General features: G+C 36.9%; 1 protein-coding gene, 1 long non-coding RNA gene and 1 pseudogene across 2 annotated transcripts; 2 read left to right on the top strand and 1 right to left on the bottom strand.

The window, feature by feature from the left end:
- Positions 1–1,091: 1,091 nt before the first annotated feature.
- On the bottom strand, positions 1,092–8,823 carry parp9 (poly(ADP-ribose) polymerase family member 9). Its single transcript, XM_030757708.1, has 8 exons — positions 8,701–8,823; positions 6,013–6,926; positions 5,575–5,790; positions 4,554–4,769; positions 4,296–4,356; positions 2,822–3,300; positions 2,133–2,292; positions 1,092–2,014 (listed from the first exon to the last, which is right to left on the bottom strand). The coding sequence occupies exons 2-8, from the start codon at positions 6,907–6,909 to the stop codon at positions 1,722–1,724; spliced, it is 2,322 nt and encodes a 773-aa protein (XP_030613568.1). The 5' UTR covers positions 6,910–6,926; positions 8,701–8,823; the 3' UTR covers positions 1,092–1,721.
- Positions 8,824–8,966: 143 nt separating this feature from the next.
- LOC115800387 (protein mono-ADP-ribosyltransferase PARP14-like) overlaps positions 8,967–24,102 on the top strand; it is a 32,387-nt pseudogene continuing 17,251 nt past the window's right edge.
- Positions 22,429–22,823, top strand: LOC115800388 (uncharacterized). The gene is made up of 3 exons (XR_004021669.1): positions 22,429–22,451; positions 22,537–22,566; positions 22,728–22,823. It is a non-coding gene; the product is annotated as an uncharacterized LOC115800388 (long non-coding RNA).

Genomic DNA, 24,102 nt, shown 5'->3' with positions numbered 1-24,102 from the left:
TGTGTGTCCTTATAATTTAGTATCTGTTTTGTTTGGTTTGGTTTTTTGGCAGTAGTCGCCTCCTGCTGGCCATTAGAAAGAATGCAGATTAAGGCACTTCAGTTGGCTTATTTTTCTAATATGGAAGATATTGTTCATCGTATAAATACAGCCTATGGGTAATACACTATTTAAGATAAACACTTCTATAAAGTCATGTCATTAAAGATTGAAAATTTCCCCACTGTATATGAAACCCTTGATTAAAGATGTTCACCAAGGGTGTACTCACTATAAATGATCTGTACCATGACAGAGTATGTTTGACCCCAATTTATGTGTTTATCTAATCAGTATGACCGCTGCATGCTGCGCCCCGGCAGGGTTAAATGAATCGCCCCCTGGCCCAATCCCACTTCAGCTGGACTCCAGTATGTTATACATGTCGTGTGACCACTAATCAAGCCCAAGTACTTAACTCCTGCACTTGTTCAATGACAGCTGCCTCTGTGAAAATCACTGTTAAGCACTTCATAGATGGCGTGCCACCACTTTAAAATTCAACTACAAGATGCATAAAATCATGAATCTCCTTGTGCTCTGCAAGAGAGAGTTTAAAAATGGTGTAGAGAGAGGAGCTGAGCTACAGAGACTAACTGAGCCCACATTGTGAAGCACAGGTTGAGTGCAGGCCAGCAGTGGAGTGTTGAAGACGTGTGTGAGTACACCCTAACTGTTATAACAGTTTGAACCCAAGCTTAAGGTCCACTGAGGCGACAGCTGAGCAAACTTCATCTACTGATGATGAGACATTGAATTGAAATGCAGCTGAAAGCTTCAGTAAACGGACAAAGATTTGTTTTTCTTGTCAAACTATTTCAAGGGTCAACACGACATCTTTCCTGCTCAGCAGACTGTGATATTGTATGATTAAGAATATGAGGGACTTCTCACTGTTTTTCTTATGTTGTGTATACAGGAATAATGTTTATACATGTTCATTTTGTAAGTTGTTCAAAATGTATTTTGTTAGACGTGTGTAGCTGATCAGGTTTTGCTGTTTGTTTTTTGAGCTTTAAGTAAACAAATCTGGACACATTAAAAGTTCTGCTCTGTGTTTTAATAATAATGTTTTTCCATATTCCATTAAGTATTGTTACAATTACAAAATATAAGACAGTTCAAGATTCTTAAAACAAAATGTTTGTTTTACTTTGACATCAACACCAGGAAAACTGAAACATCAGCCCTCATATCTATTATGACCCACTCTACTTTTATCAGTTTTGTGACTTTATCATCAAGTTCACCCACACCATTGTTTTAGGCCCAAGCAGAGCTAGACTGCAGACCTTTCAGATTTATTGTAGTATTCACTGCTTAAATCATGTTTAAGTGTATGATGTCATGGAGTGCCACTAAACAGATGATCCCTTTTCAATGTAAAAAGTACAATGTTGATAAAAGAAAATACATTTTTAGGCTCAATCTTGATTGATATATATATATGATTGGTTCCACTCCTTGCAAAAATTCTGCTAATATAAAGAGAAATTTTTGATAACCCAAAAAGGAAAAATAAAATAAAGTTGCTGCTGCAGATGTAGCGTTAACATATGAGAAAAATAAGCCCATTATCAGCAAGTCCTTCATGTTTTGCTACTAATCTCTGTTACACTGAGTCTATGAATAATAAAAAGCTATTTCTTTCTCATAGTAAATATGTTCATTAATGATTCCCTTCAGACTCGTTGAGCATAAGGCTTTTTCTCGCAGGTGATAATGTACCTGGGCAGGGCTTGATAACCACTGAATATGACAGTGATGTCAGGCCCTCCGTTCACGCTGCCAGACCTAACGAGGGGATCTGTCTTCATAGCAGGTGGCAGAATGAGACCTGCCTCACCACGGGTGGACTTTCCTGTCAGCACGTCAGCCTCCACAAAGTACAGATACTCATCCTTTTGCCTCCTCCAAACGTCCATGGCCTTCTTCACTGTCCTAGCAAAGTAGATGCCCTCTCCATATTTTGGGTCTAGATCCAGAGATAAGTAATTTTTGTTATTATGTGTCCTTTTTATGATATTCTCAGGAACTTTGGTATTATGTATCCTAGAGAATTATCATTAAATTAATTAGTAGAAATGTTATACCTTCAGGTGGTGCACACTCTGCATGGAATCCAATTTGGCTAACCATCTCACAGAACTGTGCAGGTATGCACTGAAACATTTCCTCAGGAGACGAGCAGTGCAGCTGTTTTTTCTTGAGGTCAAACAGCATCTCCAGAGAAGGGTTCACCACTCTGTCCACCTAAAAAATAAAATGTTTCAGTGGTTAAGATGCTTGCAGCTAATTGAAGCAAACTGAAATAGAAACATCAGTATAAACCCCAGCAGCTTGTGCAAGGTCAACATCTACTTTGAAGCTCCATATTTTCATTCTTTGACTCTATTAGAGTAGCTTTGCTTTAGCTCAAAATAATCCTTATTTATCTTGTCCTGGACCTTGGTGCACTTCATCCACTGAAATAAGCCTCACCCCCTCTTTTTAAGCTTCTGATTGGCTGCCCCACATAAACAGTTTTGATTGGCAGGGGATATCTACTCTCCCTGAACTTACTCATCCAAAAGCAGGGAAATAAAAGAGTGGCTAGAGTAGTCTGAATCCTGAGGATTACTATGAGATATACTGACCTCATAATTTGAAACTATGACCATGTTTACTGAGCATCAACCATTGTTATATAACTATGAATAAAATAGCTCCCATTTACAAGGCATGTTCAAAATTAAATTGTGATATCAACTCAATGACAAAGCGGGTTGTATTTACATTATACCTTTAATATTCTCAGCCCCTCATGATTGAAGGCAGAGTATCGTTCTTTGAACTCTGGGCTTGTGTCGTCAACAGTCTTTGTTTTTCTTTCTCGTTCATGAGGTGCTTTATCAGCTAACAGCAGGCACATTTCATTCTCCTCCTGTGCAACAAACTCCTTCTGGACAGTGCAGAGCATGGCTTCCACCTGCAACGCAGCAACTACAACATCCTCAACTGAACCGCCATCTACTGTTAGGCATGCATGACCATTCGTCAAAAACTCCTCAAACTTAACACCCTTTTTAGTTAGACGAGACAGCTGCTGATACTCCTTCTCACTGAGGTGCTGGATGAAGTTGTTGCAGATATCAATGGTACGAGAAGATGTAAAGAGGTCAATGAGCCACTTTTTAGCCTCCCGTTTTGATTCTTCAGATGGGCCACTCAGACTGATCTGTGGAGCTCTGTTGAAACTTAAGTCATCTTTGTTGTTAGATGCTGGTGGAAAAGACAAAAAAAGAAAATCACTTCAAGATCACTACTGCTACATATTCATCCATTCATAGGCCGAGAGGCAGGGTACACCCTGGACAGGTTGCAAGGCTAACACAAAGAGACAGATAACCGTAAGTTGACATTCAGACTTAAGGCCAATTTAGAATCACCAGTTAATGAAACAGAGAGATCATGCAAACTCCACACAGAAAGACCCCAACCTGGACTGGAATTCAGGACCTTCTTGCTGTGAAGTGACAATGCTAACCACTGTGTGTGTGTGTGTGTGTGTGTGTGTGCGTATGTTTATAATACCTTGTGGGGACAATTTTCCTGACATATACTACGTTGTGGGGACCAATTGCTCCTTGTGGGGACTGGAACCTTGTCCCCACAAGGGGAAACCCTGTTTTTGGGTCAGGGGTCAGAGTTAGGGCTAAGGTATGAATTGAGTTTAGGTTAGGGTTAGGGTTAGGTATGTGATGGTTAGGGTTAGGAAAAGGGTAAAGGTAAGGTTTAGGCTGTAGAAATGAATGGAAGTCAATGGAAATTCCCCACAAAGATAGCAAAACACACTTGTGTGTGTGTGTGTGTGTGTGTGTGTGTGTGTGTGTGTGTGTGTGTGTGTGTGTGTGTGTGTGTGTGTGTGTGTGTGTGTGTGTGTGTTCTTAAATCCTACAGGTTCTTATACTTGTATCTTGTTTTTTACTTCAGGAAACATGCATTACCAAAACAGCAATTTAGCATTAGTTTTCAGATTTAAAAGTAAAAAAAAAAAATGTAACTGTAAAATCTGTTTAGACTATCCAGTTACTGTAACTTAATTAATATTAACACAACTGGAAATAAGGACATTTTAAAAAAAATCAGCATGAATGGTAATAAAATGCTCACTGTAATTAGTTTGTAATTTAGTCAGCCTCAAAGGCACTACAATTAATCTGCAAAGACAACAAAGACTGATTGGAACATCAGATTGGTGAAGTGTTTCACTTTACCTTGTGTGAAGCTGGAATGAGAGGCACTTTGCTGGAGAGATGTCATTTTTTCCTTAAAAACCTGGAAAGTGAAGATCAGAAAAACATTATCGTTTAATGCTTGTGTCCAACAAACCCCTGCAACGAGTGTTTCACACCACCACAAATGCACCACTCCATTACATTTTACAGTTATATCAATATTTCAATGATGCTTACTTAAAACATTACAGCTTAATGTTAAAATCTAGACAGAATTTTTTTTTTTTTTAACACAACCTGAAATGTGTGATTGTCAGCAGGAAAGATGACAAAGCAAACTTCCATCTTCTCTGGAAACTTTTGGGCGAAGTTGACCACTGCATCTGACATGATCTGTGCAGATTCGTGTTTAGAGAACCCGAGGGCTCCAGTGCCGATTGCAGGAAAGGCAATTGACTTGTGTTTGTTTAATGCTGCCATCCACAAACAATCCAACACCGAGGTGTAAAGGAACTGTAATGAATTAATAAGTAGACAGAAACTAGATCATTGTAAGCTCTTTAAATAGTATGTTTGTTTTATTGTATTGTGTTTCTTCTCTTTATTTCTTCTGCTGTTTTTAACACTGTAGAATTTTCTCTATTTCAAGATAAATGTGACCTGAAATATCAACTAACACAGATCTGATAAAGAAAACCAATGAAACAAATTATTTAAAAATATTAAGGTTGGTTATTTATTTTTTGAAGAAAATGACCTGGTGTAACGGATTTGTGAATGACAAAAATATGTTAAGCTTGAGGATTAGCAGTAAATGTGAAGGACGAATCTGAGTCAAGTGTTAATGAATCCAGTATCCTGAGACCAATGTGTGCAGGGATGCAAGGAAAAAGCCACTGCTCTCATAAAAGAAAACTGAAGCCTGTCTGCAGTTTGCCAAAAATCACGTGGATGAGTGAGAAGGCTGTTGGAAGAATGTTTTGTGGATAGAAGAGATCAACTTATCCTATCTGTTTAACATTGTGTGTCATGCTTTGGACTTAATGGAATGCAAAATTTTAAGTTATCAATCAAATCCTGAAGGGAAACATCTATCTGTGAAGTAAATTTCATGAGAAAGTAACACATGTATCATCCCTCAGCACACAAAAATTCAAAAGCGAATGATCAAAGAAGAATAAAGATGTCATAGATGTCATACTGTTAAAAACCCTTTTTTGATCATATGAAAAAACATATAAAGGATGCAAATAATTGCAAACCAACACATTTTAATATCCACTAAAACAACCCCAAAACACGCCTACTCATAATTTACCTGGCTTGCGCCATTTTTTGTCTTGTCCATGCAAAATGTGTGATACACCTCTTTACAACCCAACCTGTGGGGTCTTGTGATGATGACATGATTTGTCTGAGTGGCCTTTTTTATTTCTTTTTGCATTTCAAATCCAGCTTTGTTCAACAACGCAGAGGAGATTTTACCCACTCTCAAGTCTCGGTCTGGTGACGTTGTGTTTACAATGACATCTGTCTAAGAAAAAGAGACAAAAATAAGGATCAAATGTTAAAGAATTTATAAGAATATTAATAAAAGGATATACAGTAAATTATTGTTTTATGATTTATTCAAAAGCCCTACCTGATTGGAGCTCAATACACTCACAAAAAAAAAACTAATCACATAAAGAACACGATGAACAGCTAAAGATAAAAGCTCATAATAATATTATGAAGTAACAGAATAGGTTGTTACCTTCTGATCCTCAACGTTATCCTTCTTCAGTGTCAGAATAACACTACCAATCTGGACAGTAAACTTTGCTGATTCAGCAGCATGTCTGGTGTTGCTTCCTGCTGCCTGGCTGTATGACATGGGCTGGTTGGATTGTTTGGGGGCTAGAATCTGACGGCAGGCTCTCTCCATTTCTCCGACCGTTGGCTCGTCATGGTTCACAAACAAGATCTCCTTAGGAAGATGTACTTGAGGAGAGTATTCATAGTAGTTTTTGACAGCTAATACGATGGTGTTTGCACATTCTGGCAGGGGGTAGTTGAACAATCCAGAGCTTATAGCTGGAATGGCAACAGTGTCCAGATGATTTTCCTTAACTCTGTAAAGAATGCTCCTAATTGCTTTCTCCAACAGTGGTTTAGCGTCTAAAACTTCATTATGAGAGGGGTTATACGTCAAATCTGGACCCACAGCATGAATTATCTTCTTGCATGGTAGACGCCCAGCATTAGTGACAATTGCGTCTCCTGTTTGTAAGAAATTATGTTTCTGGATGTAAAAATCACTCTCTGTTTGGATTTGAGGACCACCAGCTTCACACAGAGCATAAGCAAGGCCACCACCATGCTGAAGCTTGGAGTTGGCAGCATTGACAACAGCATCTACTTTAAAAGTGGTGAGATCAGCCTTCCACACAGACACTGTAACACCTGCAGGAAGTCTGATAGAAAGCCTCTTCTCTGGGAGAGCAGTCCACCTTTTCTGCTGTCCAAAGGTCATATCGCTCTCAAAATCCACACCTTCAAAGTTGGCCACACATCCAAATTTGCTGTCAAGGATATCACTCAGAGCAGGTCCACATTGTTTCACAATGTTGACCGAGGATCCAAAAAGAGGAATATCAGATTTACGGGCCATGGTTCCTGAACAGATCTATACAGTAAGATTGTGTCAGTGAATCAGAGAATGACAGAAACATCACAGTTCAGGCAGTTTTTTTAACTGAGTGAGAAATAATATTTTAGCTAATAAAGGTGTAAATACTGCATTAGCATTTATGCTTTCCGATATTAGAATTATAATGTCTTAAAAGACTTATTTAGGATTATATGTATGCATCATCAGTCACTCTTGGATGTTTTTCCCTTAATTCTGAAAATGTCTAATGTATTTCTTTGTGTTACTTGCCTATTCTGTCTATTCTCAAGTTCTATAATATGTTACTTCTCAAAAGGAGAGGGTCACTTAAAAAGTCCTTGTTTCTGAATAAAAACATTTATTTTTCCATTCATCCATCCGTCCATTTTCTTCTACTTATCTGATATCTAAGTTTAATTTGATCTTCTATAAACTTACCTTATTGATCAATGGAGTCATTAGTAATAACATTTTGTTGTCAGCTAGGTACCTCTGTAAAGTTATGTAAATATTCAGTAAAAATCAATGATTCATAGTTAATATATTCATCACTAGCTGTAATTTAGAAAAATTCTGATCTATTTTATGTTATATTACATTTAGAAAATGTCCTTTTATTTAAAAACAAGGACATTTCTAAGTGACACCTACTCTTAAGTGACAGTGTTTATATATAGAATATCATTCAGTATAGTGACATCAGAGTTTTAGTCCCTAAAGAACAGCACTGGAATCAGCAACAGTCCCCAAAACCCATCAGTCAGGCTCCTGTTAAGCCAAAATGACATGATTGGGTGTGTCTTCAAATCAAGCATTAACAGCAGAGGAGTTATCAATCAAACCAGAACATTATAGATTTCATTAATAAAGTATAGGTAATAGTTGATTATTGTTGTAATATAAACACAATAATAACCATACTATTGTAATTTTATAGAGACAGAGATTACAACAGTGTATACAAATTGTCCTTGCAATATGCTTGGAGCCTGTATGTGACTTTCATTTTCACTGAACCCATTTACTCCAGGGGACACCGTTTTGTGGATAATAGTAATGATAATATAGACATTAAAGACACAAATTTATTTCATACTTTTGCGCTGTTGTAAGGTCTAAAATACCCTACTTTGCACTGGAGCACAAATGCTGGACGCAGGTGTCCTACCTAGTAAATTTCCGTAAATTGCTGTTATACCGTCACTACAGTAGAGGGAGAGCGAGACCAGCAATGGACTCTATTATGCCACTGAGAAATGATTTACCTGCTCCAGAAATTGCTAACTTCATACCTGACCACTTAAGTAGTGTGCAGACTGTTCAATGCACTAAAATATCGTTTGACTCTCAGTAGAAAAGACCTTTAAACAGTTTCAGAAAATGTCATATTTGTAAACTTTCCGCTGTCACTAAATCATTATTGCACCATGTTTGTTTGTCATGCAGTTAATTTACTACTTGTGCACAGCATTGCATGGGCGTATAACCAACACCATAAACATCGTAGCTTTCTACTCTAACATGATCTAAAACCTATATTTCATGAGTAGGACAGTATAAATGAGCAAACCTTCTGACATTTGACGTTTTTAAACAGCGAAAATCAGCACGAGCAACCTGGCAGATGACGCTCACGGATCAACAAAACACGTTACTATGTGAATGTCTAAAGCAATGGGCAAGTTAAACCTCATCTATTAATGATACACAGAAGTTTCATTACACTAAAATAAACAAGTTCAGTTGAAAAGAATATAAAAAAGGTAAACTGAGCAGAAATGAGACACTCACCGTCGCCTCCTTTCAGCTGGAAAGTCCCGAGGTAAAGGAGAAAGTGAAAGAATGAAAAACAGGGTGCGGACCTCTCCAAACAGCCTCTCCGGACTGTAACTGTAACTGCTACTTTTAAAAGATGTTTTTCTCCGTCGAATAAGACTATTGAACAGTCCTGCCTTTAGCTGCACCCTTTCTGAGCCAACCCTTCATGGACAAACTCCTCAACGACGCCGTCAATAAAAACTGCGTTTCGTTTGTTAGGAAACAAAAGTGAAAGTACTGAGAGCTGACAGACAGAAGACGCCGGCCTGCAACGATGGCCGACGTACACCCCTATCCTCTGCTCGCTGAGCTCGAAGAAACCAACATACCCAGATTAAAAATGAAGTTACTGAAATACTTTCAAAGTAAGAAATCTAACGGCGGCGGCGACTGTGAGGTTGAGTATGAAAATGGCAGCAGGACAGCGCTGCTGCGCTTCCGGAGAGAGGAGGGTAAGTTTGTCATAATAAAGTGAAATTTGATTTAGGCAGCTAAAAAGTAATTTATCATCTGTTAAGATTACTTACACGTCTTTCTACTCTCAGACCAGAGAAATGTTCTGGCGAAAGAGTCGCATCAGATCAGCTGGGAAAAAGGCGTTTTGAAACTGACGGTTCGCCTACCCACCGAGGAGAAACCGGTAAGAAAAGTCATTTAAAGTTAGTCAAATATCAGTCATCACTGTTCTCTGTACCCTAAAGCCGTTTATTCAAGTAATGGATATTATTATTTGAGACTCCAAAGCGTTAACCTGTAGTTTCATTGTGGGCAGTGTAATGAGTACAAGTGAAACCTTCGCACCAGTAATTTCCGCAAGATTGAACTGCGAGAATATTCAGCTATTCCTCAGCTTTATGTGACCCTTGAACCCCTTCCTGAGACACAAAATTATGGACCACTTGCATTAAAAGTAAATCTGACCATGTTTATCGCTTACTGAAAGTCATGTGACTTATCATAAACCCAGAGCTGGAATACATAATGCTCTCCTTTATTCCTGCCCGGTGGATATAAAAGTCAAATCCACTGCATAAAACACTTGGAAAGCATTACTGGGTGTGGTTTTCTTGATACAACGCTGATGATGAATTTGTTTGATTGGATTGCTTTTCAGACCACCAAATCTTTAGAGCACTCGCAAAAGAAGTCACTATAAATAAAATAAATTGTTTTTTTATTTGTTCTATACAGGAAACTCCATCTAATAAAGACATCAAGAAATGTAAGTACTGTGTGAACTCAACTGAAATGTGTTTGTAACCTGTAATATAAAAGATCAGTAAGTGCCCTTTCACTTGTCCACCCCTCTGTTGTATGTTATTATATACTCACTGGCCACTTTATTAGGTACACGTTGCTGATACTGAGACTCCCTTTGCCTTCAGAACTGCCTTAAGTGGTTGTGGCACAGATTCAACAAGGTGCTGAAAACATCCCCCACAGATTTGTGTCCATACTGACACGATAGTATCACACAGTTGCTGCAGATTTGTCAGCTGCACATCCCTGATACAAATCACTTGTTCCACCACATCCCAAAGGTGCTCTACTGGACTGAGATCTGGTGACCGAAGACCATTTGAGTGAAGTGAACTCACTGTCATGTTCAAGAAACCAGTTTGAGATGGTCTGAGCACATTATCCTGCTGAATGCAGCCATATGACGATGCACACACTGTGGTCATATTTTCTTTCCTTAACCTTTATTTTACCAGGTTAACCAGTTCTTATTTAGAGATGTGACCTGGCCAAGAGGTCCCAATGGGATGGACATGGTTAGAAACAATACTGAAGTAGACTCTGGTGTTTAAATAATGATTGGTTGCTAATATGGGGCCCAAAGAAAATATACCACATGCCTTTGGTATGTGGTATACCAAAGGCATAGTTCTGTTTGGGCCAAATTCTGACCCTACCATCCAACACAGCTGAAATCAAGACTTATCAGACGCATTTTTCCAAACTACTGCTGTCCAGTTTTGGTGACTGTATAACTGCAGCCTCAGTTTCCTGTTGTTAGCTGACAGGAGGGGCACCCGCTGTGGTCTTTCGCTGCCGTAACCCATCTGCTTCAAGGTTCGACATTTTGTGCACTCAGAGATGCTCTTCTGCATAGCTTGGTTGTAACAAATAGTTATTTGAGTTACAGTCTTACTGTCAGCTCAAAGTAGTCTGACTACTATCCTCTGATGACTGAGATCAATGAGCCATTTTCTCTCAGACAACTTCTGTTCACTGGATATTTTCTCTTTTTTGGCTCATCCTCTGTAAACCCTAGACATGGTTGTGTGGGAAAATCCCAGTAGATCAGCAGTTCCTGAAATATTCAGACCAGCCATTCTGACGCCAACAACCACACCACATCCAAAGTCACTTAAATCATTTTGATGCTTGGTTTGAATTTCAGCAGGTCATATTGACCATGTTTACATGCCTAAATACATTCAGTTGTTCCCATTCAATTGGCTGATTAGATATTTGCATTAATGAGCAGTTGAACAGGTATACCTAATTAAGTGGCTGGCAAGTGTATCTTTATTCCACAAAAAGCGCTGCATGATGTTGCAGTTATTTGCCATAGCATGCATGCTGAGTTGAGTCGAGGGGGAACAAGAAAAACAGCATTCCCACATGCCTACGTGTTTGTCAGACTAATTTTAATTTCTTTCTCAACACTTCAAGATTTAAATTATAATGTCTGAGTTTTACAAAAGACAGTGTGTGAAGAATACATTGCTGATGAACATTGATCACAACTAATAATGTGTTTTTTTGCATTTTAACTTTGTTGTTTTTATGCCATTTCTGAGTAGAAGACATTCCGCTATACTTTCATACTGAGCTTATCCCAATAGGGCACTAACCTAATAAAGCCATTCCTGTGAAGTGCTGCAAGTGCAATAATAGTGACAGTGAAATGTTCTGTGGCACAGCAAAAGTCAAATGTAAGCACAAAAGTAGCCTAAATAGTGTTTTCCCTGGAAATTTGAAGTTAAAGTATATTGTGACTGCTTAACAATTTAGTTTAGTAAGAGCTAAAGTAAAATAACCTTATAATTCTTCAGGAACTGCACAATATTGTCACATAATACATCTGAAAAATATTTTCAAATCTCTTGATGGTTGAATCAGGAAGAGCATTTTTCCACCAGTTAAAATATGCAGACCAGTCTGCTGTTGTGACCCCTTGTGAATAAGGGAGCTGTGAAGAGAAGCTTAAGTAATTAAATGAAACTGTTTTTAGGGTTGTACTATCTAAAAAGCATATGATTGTTGCACTTAAACTACTTTTTTTTCTTAAACAGCAGAGGATGCTGCAACAAACAAACAGCTGACTGCTGATGAAAGCAACCTTACAGCCAAAGTTCAATCAGAAACCAAAGGCGGAGACGATGATGCATCAGATGATGAGCTGTGTTCCACCTCGGCTGTTTTAGGAAATATTCCTGATAATACCAGCCTAGAGTTTCTGGAGATGCTGGTGGAAAACATTGTAAAGATTCATGATTCAAGATCTTCCTCCCAACATTTCACTTTGGAGGTCTTTCCGGACATCTCTTCTGCTGTGGTGACTTTTCAGAGTGGAAAAGGTACTTGTTTCAAAAAGAAAAGTTCATATTTTATAAGATAAGGTAAAGTTTTATTGTCAAACATTAACATAAAACACCCTTTCATTTGACTGAGCTAAACTGTAATGACACAATTCAGGTTTTCTAAGGCAACACAGTCTCCTGGTAGTGTAATCATTTTCCAGCAAAAAAACACACATGCCGTGTACAGACCAAAATCCTGACACACTGGTTATTATCATTACTCGTTATTAAAACAATAATGAACATTTAAAGGATCCTGTGGAATTTTTAATCAAATGTCTTAAACACATTTTTTAATCACTTTTTTTTACAGAAAACACAGATTTCACGGAAAAATGCCCACAAAACAAGATGTTCACTAGGAAGGGATTTTCTATTCAACCTCTCGAAGTCACAAAGCAAATTCTTGTTGAAGACACTCTAAATTTTAGTAAAGAACACCTCGACCTCTATTTTGAAAATGAAGGTGGGGATGTGGAAGAGGTCTTACTTAATGAGGTGGAAAAGTCTGCTGTAATCACGTTTAAAGACCATCGAGGTAATTCGCTCACACTACATTTTGGATATTATTGTAAATGTATAATATGCCAATAATACACAATGTGTTACATTCATTTTTTTATAGCTGTCCAAAAAATTTTGAAGAAGAAGCATTCCATCAAGAAGGAAGAGATCAAAGTTTATCCTTATTATAAATCTTTGGGAAGGGCCCTCTATGGCAAAGACAAGCCTTCACTAAAGCTTCCTGCTTCCATCTCTGAGCCCATCGACAGCGCTGTCCTGAGATATCTGGCTAACAAAAAATCAGCAGCACAGACCATCTGTAGTGAAATGGAAAAACACTTCTGCAACATAAACCTTGGCCAAACTGACACTGTGACCTTGAGTCCTGTATCTTCTTTACTAAAGCAAAAGGATGCCAAAGTCCTCATCAAAGAATGGAGTGATACTGTGAAGTCAGCCTTTGCACAATCTGTGTCAAAGTTCAAATCCCTGAAGTTCCGTCCAGATCCAGAGGCATGGGAAGAGTCTGAGAAAAAGCTCAGAGAGAAGCTACTGAATGAAGATGTGATTGTTGTACCTGATAAAGCCAGTGGTGTTTTATCAGTGTCTGGTCTTGTTAGTGACATCAACAGACTAGAGAAATCACTTTCTGAAATCATTAATAAGATTGTGAAAAATGTCAATAGGGAGAAAAACAGTAAAACCGATGAGCTCAAAGTGTCACCATCAATTTTTCATCTCCTATGCCAAGATGGTCTTGAGGACAAGCTTCTACTTGTGTATCCAGAACTCAAAATGTCACCAGAGAGTCCAAATCTGAAAATAACTGGCTTAGGGGAAGAGATTATTGCAGCAAGCAAAGTTATATGTGATGCAGTACTTGCATTAAAAAAACAGAATCTGGAAATAGATAATTATGTGCTTGAATTATTGAAGAACGAACAAGAAGAGGAGCTTACAGATGCTCTCCTCACATCTCATCGGATAAACGCAGCATTCGACATCAGTGGAAACAGGGTGCAGCTAGTTGCTGTTTCTGACAGAGATCTGTCTAATGCTCAAGACCATCTGACACAGCTGTTAACATCTCAGTACATCAGTCCTGAAGACAGTAATGTCCTGAAGAAGCCAGAGTGGCAGCAGCTGGTCAGTCAGTTAGAACAAGCTAACAGTAAACCATGCAGGACTCGAATCAACACCACTGCTCAACAAGTCGTGGTGTCTGGCTACAAGGATAATGTCATAAAAGTCAGTCGTCAACTCAAGGACTTCCTAACCCAGAATGCTAACATTGAAGAAACTGTTATGGTCAAAGCTGATATTCTTATTGAATACTTGAAAAATGTCAAGAAAAACTGTCTGGAGAAAGTGAAAGACATGGTGAAAGTGTCTTACAGAAATAAGGCCATCTGTCTGAGTGGTTCTAGAGTGGATGTGGCACATTGCAAGACTGTAGTTGAAGGTGCAGTCTCTTCTGTAGTCTTTGACAGTCTGAATGTCTACAAGTGTGGAGCAAAGAAGCTTTTCCAGGAAAATGAAACTGTGTATTTTTCTGAAATCAAACATAAAACTGGTTGCTTGGTCCAACTGGTCGATGAGACTGGTGGAGGAGACAGCTTGGCCTTCAAACAAGTGCCAACACCTTTATGCCAATTTAAGACACCTGAAGGAGTGGAAATAGCTGTTTGCAAGGCAGATATGTGCAGTTACCCAGTGCAGGCAGTTGTCAGTCCATCTAATCAAGACTTGAAACATAATGCAGGTCTTGCAGCAGCACTGTTGAAGGCTGCTGGTCCTCAGTTAAAGGATGAATGTGACAAAATAATTAAAACGGGGAAACTGAAGCCAGGAGACTGTGTCATAACTGGTGCAGGAGGGCAGCTTTGTTGCCAGAAAGTCATCCATGCTGTTGGACCCAAGTTTGAAAAGGATAAACCTCAAAAAGCTCCAGCTCAGTTGAAAAAAGCTGTTAAAGGAAGTTTAGAACTCGCAGAAACCAATGGATGTGTCTCAGTAGCTCTTCCTTCCATTGGCAGAGGGCTAGGCTGCTTCCCCCACAAGCAGTGTGAACTCATCATTGTCAGAGCAGTGAAAGAGTATTGTGAAGAGACATATGACATGACCTTGCAGAAGATCCATTTGGTGAACACTGATGACATTGCTGTTCAGGATATGGTGGCTGCTGTCAGACAGGAGTTTGGAAATTATGGTGTCACTCATTCTCAACAAACTCCTCCTCCCAAAGCTCCAAAGCCATCAGTTTCACAACCTACTGGATCTGACCTGCACTTGTATCACGAGAAGACCAAAGAGGGCCTGAATATCATTCTTACAAAAGGAAACATAGAAGCTGCCACGGTAATTTGGATTTTTACTATTACACTTAATTAAGTAAATAATTACTTTAAGAGCGAAGTTGTCCAACATGGGAACCAAAGACTACAGGAGTTTGTAGCATTAACAACTAACATGTACCTGTAAATGTTCTTGATTGTTGAATGAATTTAATGGGTTGAGGCTTCTTTTTTTTTTTTTAAATGAACTCTTATAACACTGATGAAATTAGGAACACACAACTAATAAGAGTCTGTTAAAACATTTTCAGACAGACGTGGTCGTCAATACTGTGTTTCCAGAACTTGACCTGAACAAAGGTGCAGTTTCAAATGCCATCTTGCATGCAGCTGGACCCAAACTTCAGCAGTTAGTAGATGCACAGGGTGCTAGTGGAAATGTTGGTGAGGTCATTGTTACTGAGGGCTGCCAGCTAACCAGCAAAAAAGTCTTTCACGCAGTTACACCTCACTGGGATAATGGCCAAGGCACAGCTGAAAAGGTAAAGTACTACTTTATATACTCACAATATGAGGTTGTTTAAGTGCCTCTTCAATCTAAATTTGCTAATGAATGCCATTATTTTAATTAAATATTTACCTGTTTTAAATTATTAGTACTTATTCTTTGTCTTTCAGACTTTGACAGGAATCTTCAAGGATTGCTTGGACATGGCAGAGGATAATAATCTAACTTCCATATCCTTGCCAGCAATTGGCACTGGAAACCTGGGTTTCCCAAAAAATCTCGTAGCCTCTTTGATATTGGACAAACTCTCAGAGTTTAGCCAAAAGAAAAACCCCAAACACCTGAAGAAGGTTGTGGTTGTACTTTACCCTGGAGATAAGCAAACTATCCAGGTGAGAGAAAAAAAAGCTTTAAAGCAACACATTCTCAGTGCTAATCAGCAATTAAACAGTGAAGTATTTTCTAAACAATTATACTATATCTTCCAACATCAACAATATTTGTAAAGATGCAGTGTCAAGTGCATGTTATACTCTGCATATAAAAAAATAGATATACCCTCTTGGTATCCACCATAGTGTCTTTTTTAGCATATTTGTATAAGGCGGTGGTGTGCAAAGTTAGCAGCTAATACTCGAAAGCCTTGCATGTTGCATCCATATACTGGATTTCTGAGAAACACAAAAGTAAAATACTAGAATTGAAATCATAAAAACTCATTGGACAGGCTGTTAGTGTGGTTAACCAGTCTGACTCAAATTAGGAGAGATAAAGCACAGCATACAAGTTTAAGTGTGCACACTCATTTCATCTATAAAGCTAGTTATTGTTAAAATAGGGGATATACTCACTTTTGGAGCTGGCCTCTGGTGACCATTCAATTTGTTACATTGTGTTATTTAACTTCAGTTTTGGTGTAATGTTTGTGAATGTTTCAGTAGAAGTAAGATGTCTCATGTTCTGTCTGCAGGCTTTCAGTGACACATTTCAGAAGAAGTTTCCCAATGCCTCAAGTGGTTCAACGACTTCTACACAAAGTAAAGGTAGGCAACACTGTTTGATGTGCAGTTACAATGTACTGTTACATATCAATAAGGAGCAAACACACAATAGTGCAACAAGGAATGGTTGTAGTTTTGCACCAAAGAAACTCATATGTTTTCTAAGAGCTATAACAAAAACTATTTGTACATTTGTTGTAACTGTTAATATATGTTGTATTTTTGTCCATATGCTAACTGACAGTTATACCAATACAGTGATCTCTCACCTGTTGTGGGGGTTGCGTTCTAGAGACCCCCACGATAGGTGAAATTCCACAAAGTAGCGGCGCTATATTTTTATTTTATTACTTATATATATTTTAAGGCTTTATAAACTGTTCCCACATTCCTATAAGCTTTTTCCACTCTCTTACTACAACTTAAATGATGAAGATGATGAATTATGTAGCTGCGCAGTACTGATGGCGATGAAGGTGGTGCAGTATCTTCTATTTCACTTCTATCACTTTTATTTCCGCTAAAGGCGTAGGCATAACTTAGTAGTAATTTATATTTTTTTAAATCCACGATACAGTGAAGCAGCAATAAGTGAACCACGATATAGTGAGGGACGACTGTATTCAAAATTCAGGAAGTGCCATATTGTATTTATTTTTTGCTGTTAATTTATTTGTGTTCCCTTCCAGGAGGCCCTTTCTCAAAAATCACCTCAACCTCAGACATGCATGAGACTAAAATGGGAAATGTGACTATACAGGTAGTCGCAGGAGACATAACCAAAGAGACCAGTGATATCATTGTCAACTCGTCCAATGACAGCTTTACTCTCAAGTCAGGTAAATCACAACAAGAACTGCAATATTTAAATTGTGCAAAATAGTTATTGGTGGTTGGTTATTGTTCATTCTTCCCTGTTATTGTTTGCTTTTAGGTCTTTAATTAAATTCCATATTAATATTTTATTTAATGATATTACTTTAAAAATAATCCCAATAACCCCCTTTAAAGTATTTGCGTAGTCCACTCACAGTAATCATGACCTTTATATCATGTGTATATATTTAATACATACACATACCATTCCTACTAGACTGCTCAAAAAAAATCTTTCCATTTATCTGTGCTTCAATCTTAAATATGATCAGTCTGTCTTTATTAGTTGGCTATGTACCACAGGCCTTCAAGGTGGCTGTAATTAAACCGCTACTTAAAAAGCCATCACTTCACCCAGCTGTCTTAGCTAATTATAGGCCAATCTCCAACCTTCCTTTTCTCTCAAAGATTCTTGAAAGAGTAGTTGTAAAACAGCTAACTGATCATCTGCAGAGGAACGGTTTATTTGAAGAGTTTCAGTCAGGTTTCAGAATTCATCACAGTACAGAAACAGCATTAGTGAAGGTTACGAATGATCATCTTAGAGCCTCTGACAGTGGACTCATCTCTGTGCTTGTCCTGTTGGACCTCAGTGCAGCTTTTGATACTGTTGACCATAACATTTTATTACAGAGATTGGAGCTTGCTATAGGTAATTAAGATATTGCACTGCAGTGGTTTGAATCATATTTATCTAATAGACTCCAATTTATTCATGTAAATGGGGAGTCTTCTTCACACACTAAGATTAATTATGGAGTTCCACAGTGTTCTGTGCTAGGACCAATTTTATTTACATTATATATGCTTCCCTTAGGCAGTATTATTAGAAAACATTGCATACATTTTCATTGTTATGCGGATGATACCCAGCTTTACCTATCCATGAAGCCAGATGACACACATCAATTAGTTAAACTGCAGGAATGTCTTAAAGACATTAAGGCCTGGATGTCCTCTAATCTCCTGCTTCTAAATTCAGATAAAACTGAAGTTCTTGTGCTCCGCAAATCTTAGTAAAAAGGAGAGGGTTGCATTGTCTCCTAAACGTTCTGGTTTAGAGCGGCAAGATATGGGGGGGGTGTTCAAGTTAAAGAACGGCGGATGCAGATTCCAGTTTGAATTGTTTATTGAGGTTCACAGTTCCTTTCCATCCAGTTCGAATACGTCTGCTCTGCATCGCACCTGTGGTGCATTCAAAGGACTCATGTAAAGCTACAATGAATTCAATAACATAGGAAATTCCAAATGCACGATAAACCAAACACAATGCTACATATCAACCAAAACTAACAGTGTGGGCTTTCTAACACTTAGAAACATGGTGTCAAACCAGATACTTACTCTGGATGGCATTACTTTGGCCTCCAGTAACACTGTGAGAAATCTTGACCAGGATATGTCCTTCAATTCACATATTAAACAAATATGTAGGACCGCTTTTTTTGCATTTGCGCAATATTTCTAAAATTAGAAACATCCTTTCTCAGAGTGATGCTGAAAAGCTAATTTATGCATTTATTACTTCTAGGGTGGACAATTGTAATTCATTATTATCAGGCTGTCCTAAAAGCTCCCTGAAAAGCCTTCAGCGGATCCAAAATGCTGCAGCTAGAGTACTGACAGGGACTAGAAAGAGACAGCAGATTTCTCCCATATTGGCTTCTCTTCATTGGCTCCCTGTTAAATCTAGAATAGAATTTAAAATCCTTCTTCTCACCAGGAGGTATAAGGTACCACCTTCTGTCAAATGCATGTCAAGATCTTATCAGTAATAGATAAAGATCTATAGCATAGATAAGATAAGCAATTTTCATATAGATGACGTCATATTTTTAATTGAATGTAGATTATAAAAATTGATAATATTATGTAAGGGGTATATGGAAATGAATGTCAGGGTTGGTGCTTATGTGTCACTATAGGGGAGGTGGGTGAAAGTATACATAAATATATATATATATATTTATATATATTTATATATATATATATATTTATATATTTATTTTAATTGGGTATTTTCTTTTATTTGTAAACATAAATAAATAAAAAGGCACAGGACTTGTCATTTCATTTGTGTGAGACATTACAGCATGTATAGTTTGTTTTTTTTTCTTTTCATTTTTCATTCAGCTATGACTGAAACATTTTGCTGTGGACCACATTGGAAATCTTTACTTAATTTTATTTGTATATGTTTAATTCCGTCTAAAAAAGTAATGAAATCAAGATTCGTTTTACCCGATTTTTGCAAAGAAGACAGCACCAGGACACCGTTAGTGAGCCTACTGAGACCTCTGTGTGCCACCACGAAAGTGATCATAAAATAAGTCAGACAGAAAGGTCGGCAAGCCTGAACTTTCGCCCCCTCCTCCCTTCCTCTCTGCCCCCGCCTCTCTCTCTCCTGCTCCTCCTCCTGCTCCTCCCCCTGCTCCTCCTCCTGCTCCTCCTCCTCCTCCTCAGTTAGGGTTTTGTGTTTAATTCTTCTGAGGAAAAAGAAAAATTAAAAAATGAAATTGTAAATTAAAAAATATAATTGAAAATAAAAGCAAATAAAATAAAGAAAAAGAAGAAAAGCAAATGAAAATATATAAGCAAAAAAAATAAAAGTAAATGACAAAAACTAAAAAGTAAATGAAAAACAAAAAAATGAAAGCAAATAAAATTGAAAATTAAAAATAAAATTTGAAAATAAAAAAATAAAACTGAAAATTAAAAAATAAAATTGAAAATTTAAAAATAAAATTGTAAATTAAAAATAAAATGTAAAAACTAAAATGTAAAAAATACAATTGAAAAAATAAAAGTAAATGAAAAAAAATGAAAGCAAATGAAATTGTAAATTAAAAAAATAAAATTGTAAATTTAAAAATAAAATTGTAAATTAAAAAATAAAATTTAAAAAGTAAACTAAAAATTAAATTTTTAAAAAGTAAAATAAAAGTAAATTAGTGAAATCATCTGTTTTTTTTTTAAAAAGTTTCTGTTTTCTAGTTCCACTGACCTGTAACAGAAAATAGACACTAAAAATCTTCCCTCCCTCCTCCCTCCTCCCCCCTATGTTGAGCCTCTTTGAGATCTTATCCACCTCTCTGTATTACAGTGTATTACGGTATTGAAAAAAGAAAACCAATAATTTAGACTTCAGTGGGGGCCACACCTATGCCCCCTATTCAGGGCCTCTCTTTTCACGGTAACACCTCTGTTTGCTTTAGGTAAGATACAGAAAAATAACGGTCACCGAACCTCTTTAGCTTGCTGGACACATCTGTTTTTGTAAGATAAGAACCCCACACCCCTTTTCCATAAAATTGAAAATTAAAAAATAAAATTGAAAATTAAAAAATTAAATAGAAAATTAAAAAATAAATTTTAAATTTAAAAATAAAATTACAAAGTAAATAAAACTAAACTAAAAATTAAATTTTTAAAAAGTAAAATAAAAGTAAATTAGTGAAATCATCTGTTTTTTAAAAAAGTTTTCTGTTTTTCTAGTTCCACTAAAAAACCTCCCCCTCCCTCCTCCCTCCTCCCTCCTATGTTGAGCCGCTTTGAGATGTTATCCACCTCTCTGTATTACAGTGTATTACGGTATTGAAAAAAGAAAACCAATAATTTAGACTTCAGTGGGGCCCCACCTATGCCCCCCTATTCAGGGCCTCTCTTTTGACAGTAACACCTCTGTTTGCTTTAGGTAAGATACAGAAAAATAACGGTCACCGAACCTCTTTAGCTTGTTGTACGCATCTGTTTTTGTAAGATAAGAACCCCACCCCCACCCCACCCCTCTTCCGATCAATCAGTTTCGTAAATGGTCCAGACTTTTACCGTGAGCACATCAGAGCCTGTCTCGTTTATGAAAAAAACAACTGAACCTACTAAATAGAATAGAATAGAATAGAATAGAATGCCTTTATTGTCATTATACAGGATGTACAATGAGATGGGAGGGCCACTCCTGTTCAGTGCCATACAACAGAAAATCAAACTCTCTAAAATAAAAATAAAAATATTATAACCTAGTATAATCAAGAAATATACAGAAAAGAAAGAATGTATAAAATATACAAAAAATAGAATGTATAAAAAATATATACATACATTGGTGCATCTGTACATTGTAAGAAAAGTAAATAAGTGTATACATATAATAATAATGAAGATGATGAATATTGCACTTGGCGAATGAATATTGCACTAGTGAATGAATACTGGATATTACACAATATAGGAATGTTAGATATTGTTCAGTATGAATAATCTAATATTGCACAGAGATGTGGGTGTTGCACAGTTACGGTGGGTGAGTGTGAGAGTTCAGGGTGGTGATTGCTCTGACGAAGAACCTGTTCTTGAGTCTGTTTGTTCTGGCAACCGTGTAAAACAAGTGATTGGCAACTTTAGTTAAGGTAAGTTACGCTTATTTCCCCTTTGTATGTATAGTTCCAGCCTCATAACTCAAAAAAAAAAAAAAAAAAAATATATATATATATATATATATATATATATATATATATATATATATATATATATATATATATATATATATATATATATATATATATATATATATATATATATATATATATATATATGTATATATATATATATATATATATATACATATATATATATATGTATATATATATATATGTATATGTATATATATATAGGTTATTATAGATCACAGACCTGCCTTAGAAAGAAGAATGATAAAATCTGCCATTTGGGTGTAAAAGCTAACTGTCAAACACACAAACCTATAAAGAGCCTCAGTGTAAATATGTTGTTAGTTTGTTCCTCTAAATGTGACTCTTGGACGGTCGCTAGGATTTTTGTAAAGACATGGTTTATACAGGTATATCAAACTCTGTTTTTAGGTTGTAGGTCATTTAAAAAATACTTTCTACATTTTCACACGATCATGGGCTCCATTTCAGATACAGATGTCAGTAAGTTTTTTTTTTTTTTTTTTTTTTTTCACGGCATGTCTTGATGAATAAGTGGGTCATAGAACTTTTTTTTTTCTTCAGATGCTGGATTGATTGGGGAGGCGGATATTGGTATGTTTTGGGGTTTTTTGAGGGTTTTTTTTTTTTTTTGGTATTTTTGTTTTTCAGACAAAAAAAACAAAATGCTTTAAAAATAAGAAACTTTTTAAACCATTTCAGACATATTTGAGTTAGACCTCTATCTTCACATTCAGAGACCTTTGTCCCCTCAGTAACAGGACTGGGCTCAGCTTCTAAGGGCAGCAAGCTAGTGGAAAGCCAAAGATAGAATCTCCGTGGTGCAACCTCAATAGGAAAACATCTCACAGTTGACAGAAGTGACAACCCTGCCCCAAATTTGTCACATAAGTTATTAAAAATAGGTGAGTATGTTTACTATGTTTGTTTTATTAATTTAAAAAAATCTGTCTTTCAGGAGGTAAAGGTGTTATTGGAGCTCGCATACCAATACGCAGAAGGACGTGGAGAAATGAGAGGAGGTGCAGGGGCCTATACACTAGGGTTCTTTTGTAAAACATTTACACCTGTGTTAGAATTATTAACCTTAATAAAACATTTACAGTCATGTCAGAGTTATTGACCTTAATAAAATAAGTTTTTTGTTTTTTTTAAACTGGATTTTATTGAACAATAAAATGTCTAGTAATGATTATTTTAGAGATTTAAATGCAGCTTTAGCCTTGTTAGAGGGTGAAAATAGAGAGAACGCTAGTCAATCCAATCCTGAAATCATCTCTTTGACTCCTGTTATTGATGCTGTGAACTCTTTCAACTGGCTACAACTATTGGACCCCCAACTCTCCCCGTGTTGATAATACATGAGATAACCCTATTGAACCCCCTCAAAATCAGACACCCAGTCATGATACATTTGATGTTTTTGATGCTATCGATAATGTTCTGGCTCAATTACAGTCTAACCAACAACCTATACCGTCTGAATTAATAGCCTGTTAAAGCAGAGACCCCGTGAAAATCCCTGTCCTTACTGTAAGGACGGCAATTGCAGTGAGATCAGCAAATGCACTGGGCTTGACATGCATGGAGTTCTGCTCCTGATTTATACTGTGTGTAGTTAAGTTATAGTTTTATTAAAAAGGCCCATCAAGGCCAAACTGTTATAATCTCTTGTGGTTTTCTGTCCTACTCTCTTACCTCTGCTGATTTTACTAGTACAGTCTACTATATTGCAATGAAATGCAGTATATTCTTTCATTTGGGACAGATCACATATTTTTAAATGACTATGCATAGTATATTTACATATTTGGTATTGCTGGATTTAGAAAATAAGCACATTAATTCAACAAGCCTACTGTGTTATATGACAATACATGCGACATAATAAAACTTGGGACTGAAGACTCAATTTTGTCAATACTTTTCAGTTGGGGCACTTCATACATTAAGTGACCTAACACCCTGATTATGCAGGCCATATTTACATATGTATTGATGGATTCAGCACAACCTCATCTTTCCAACAAGCCATCATATATGTTTCTATGACAAACCCTGGCAAAGCAATTACAAAGTAAATAAAAACATTTTGCATAGATATATTTTTTCCATGTTTGCCTATTTTAG

Source organism: Archocentrus centrarchus, chromosome 21 (genome assembly GCF_007364275.1).
Source record: "Archocentrus centrarchus isolate MPI-CPG fArcCen1 chromosome 21, fArcCen1, whole genome shotgun sequence".
Taxonomy (NCBI): Eukaryota; Metazoa; Chordata; class Actinopteri; order Cichliformes; family Cichlidae; genus Archocentrus; species Archocentrus centrarchus.
This window is presented reverse-complemented; position numbering and strand designations above follow the sequence as displayed.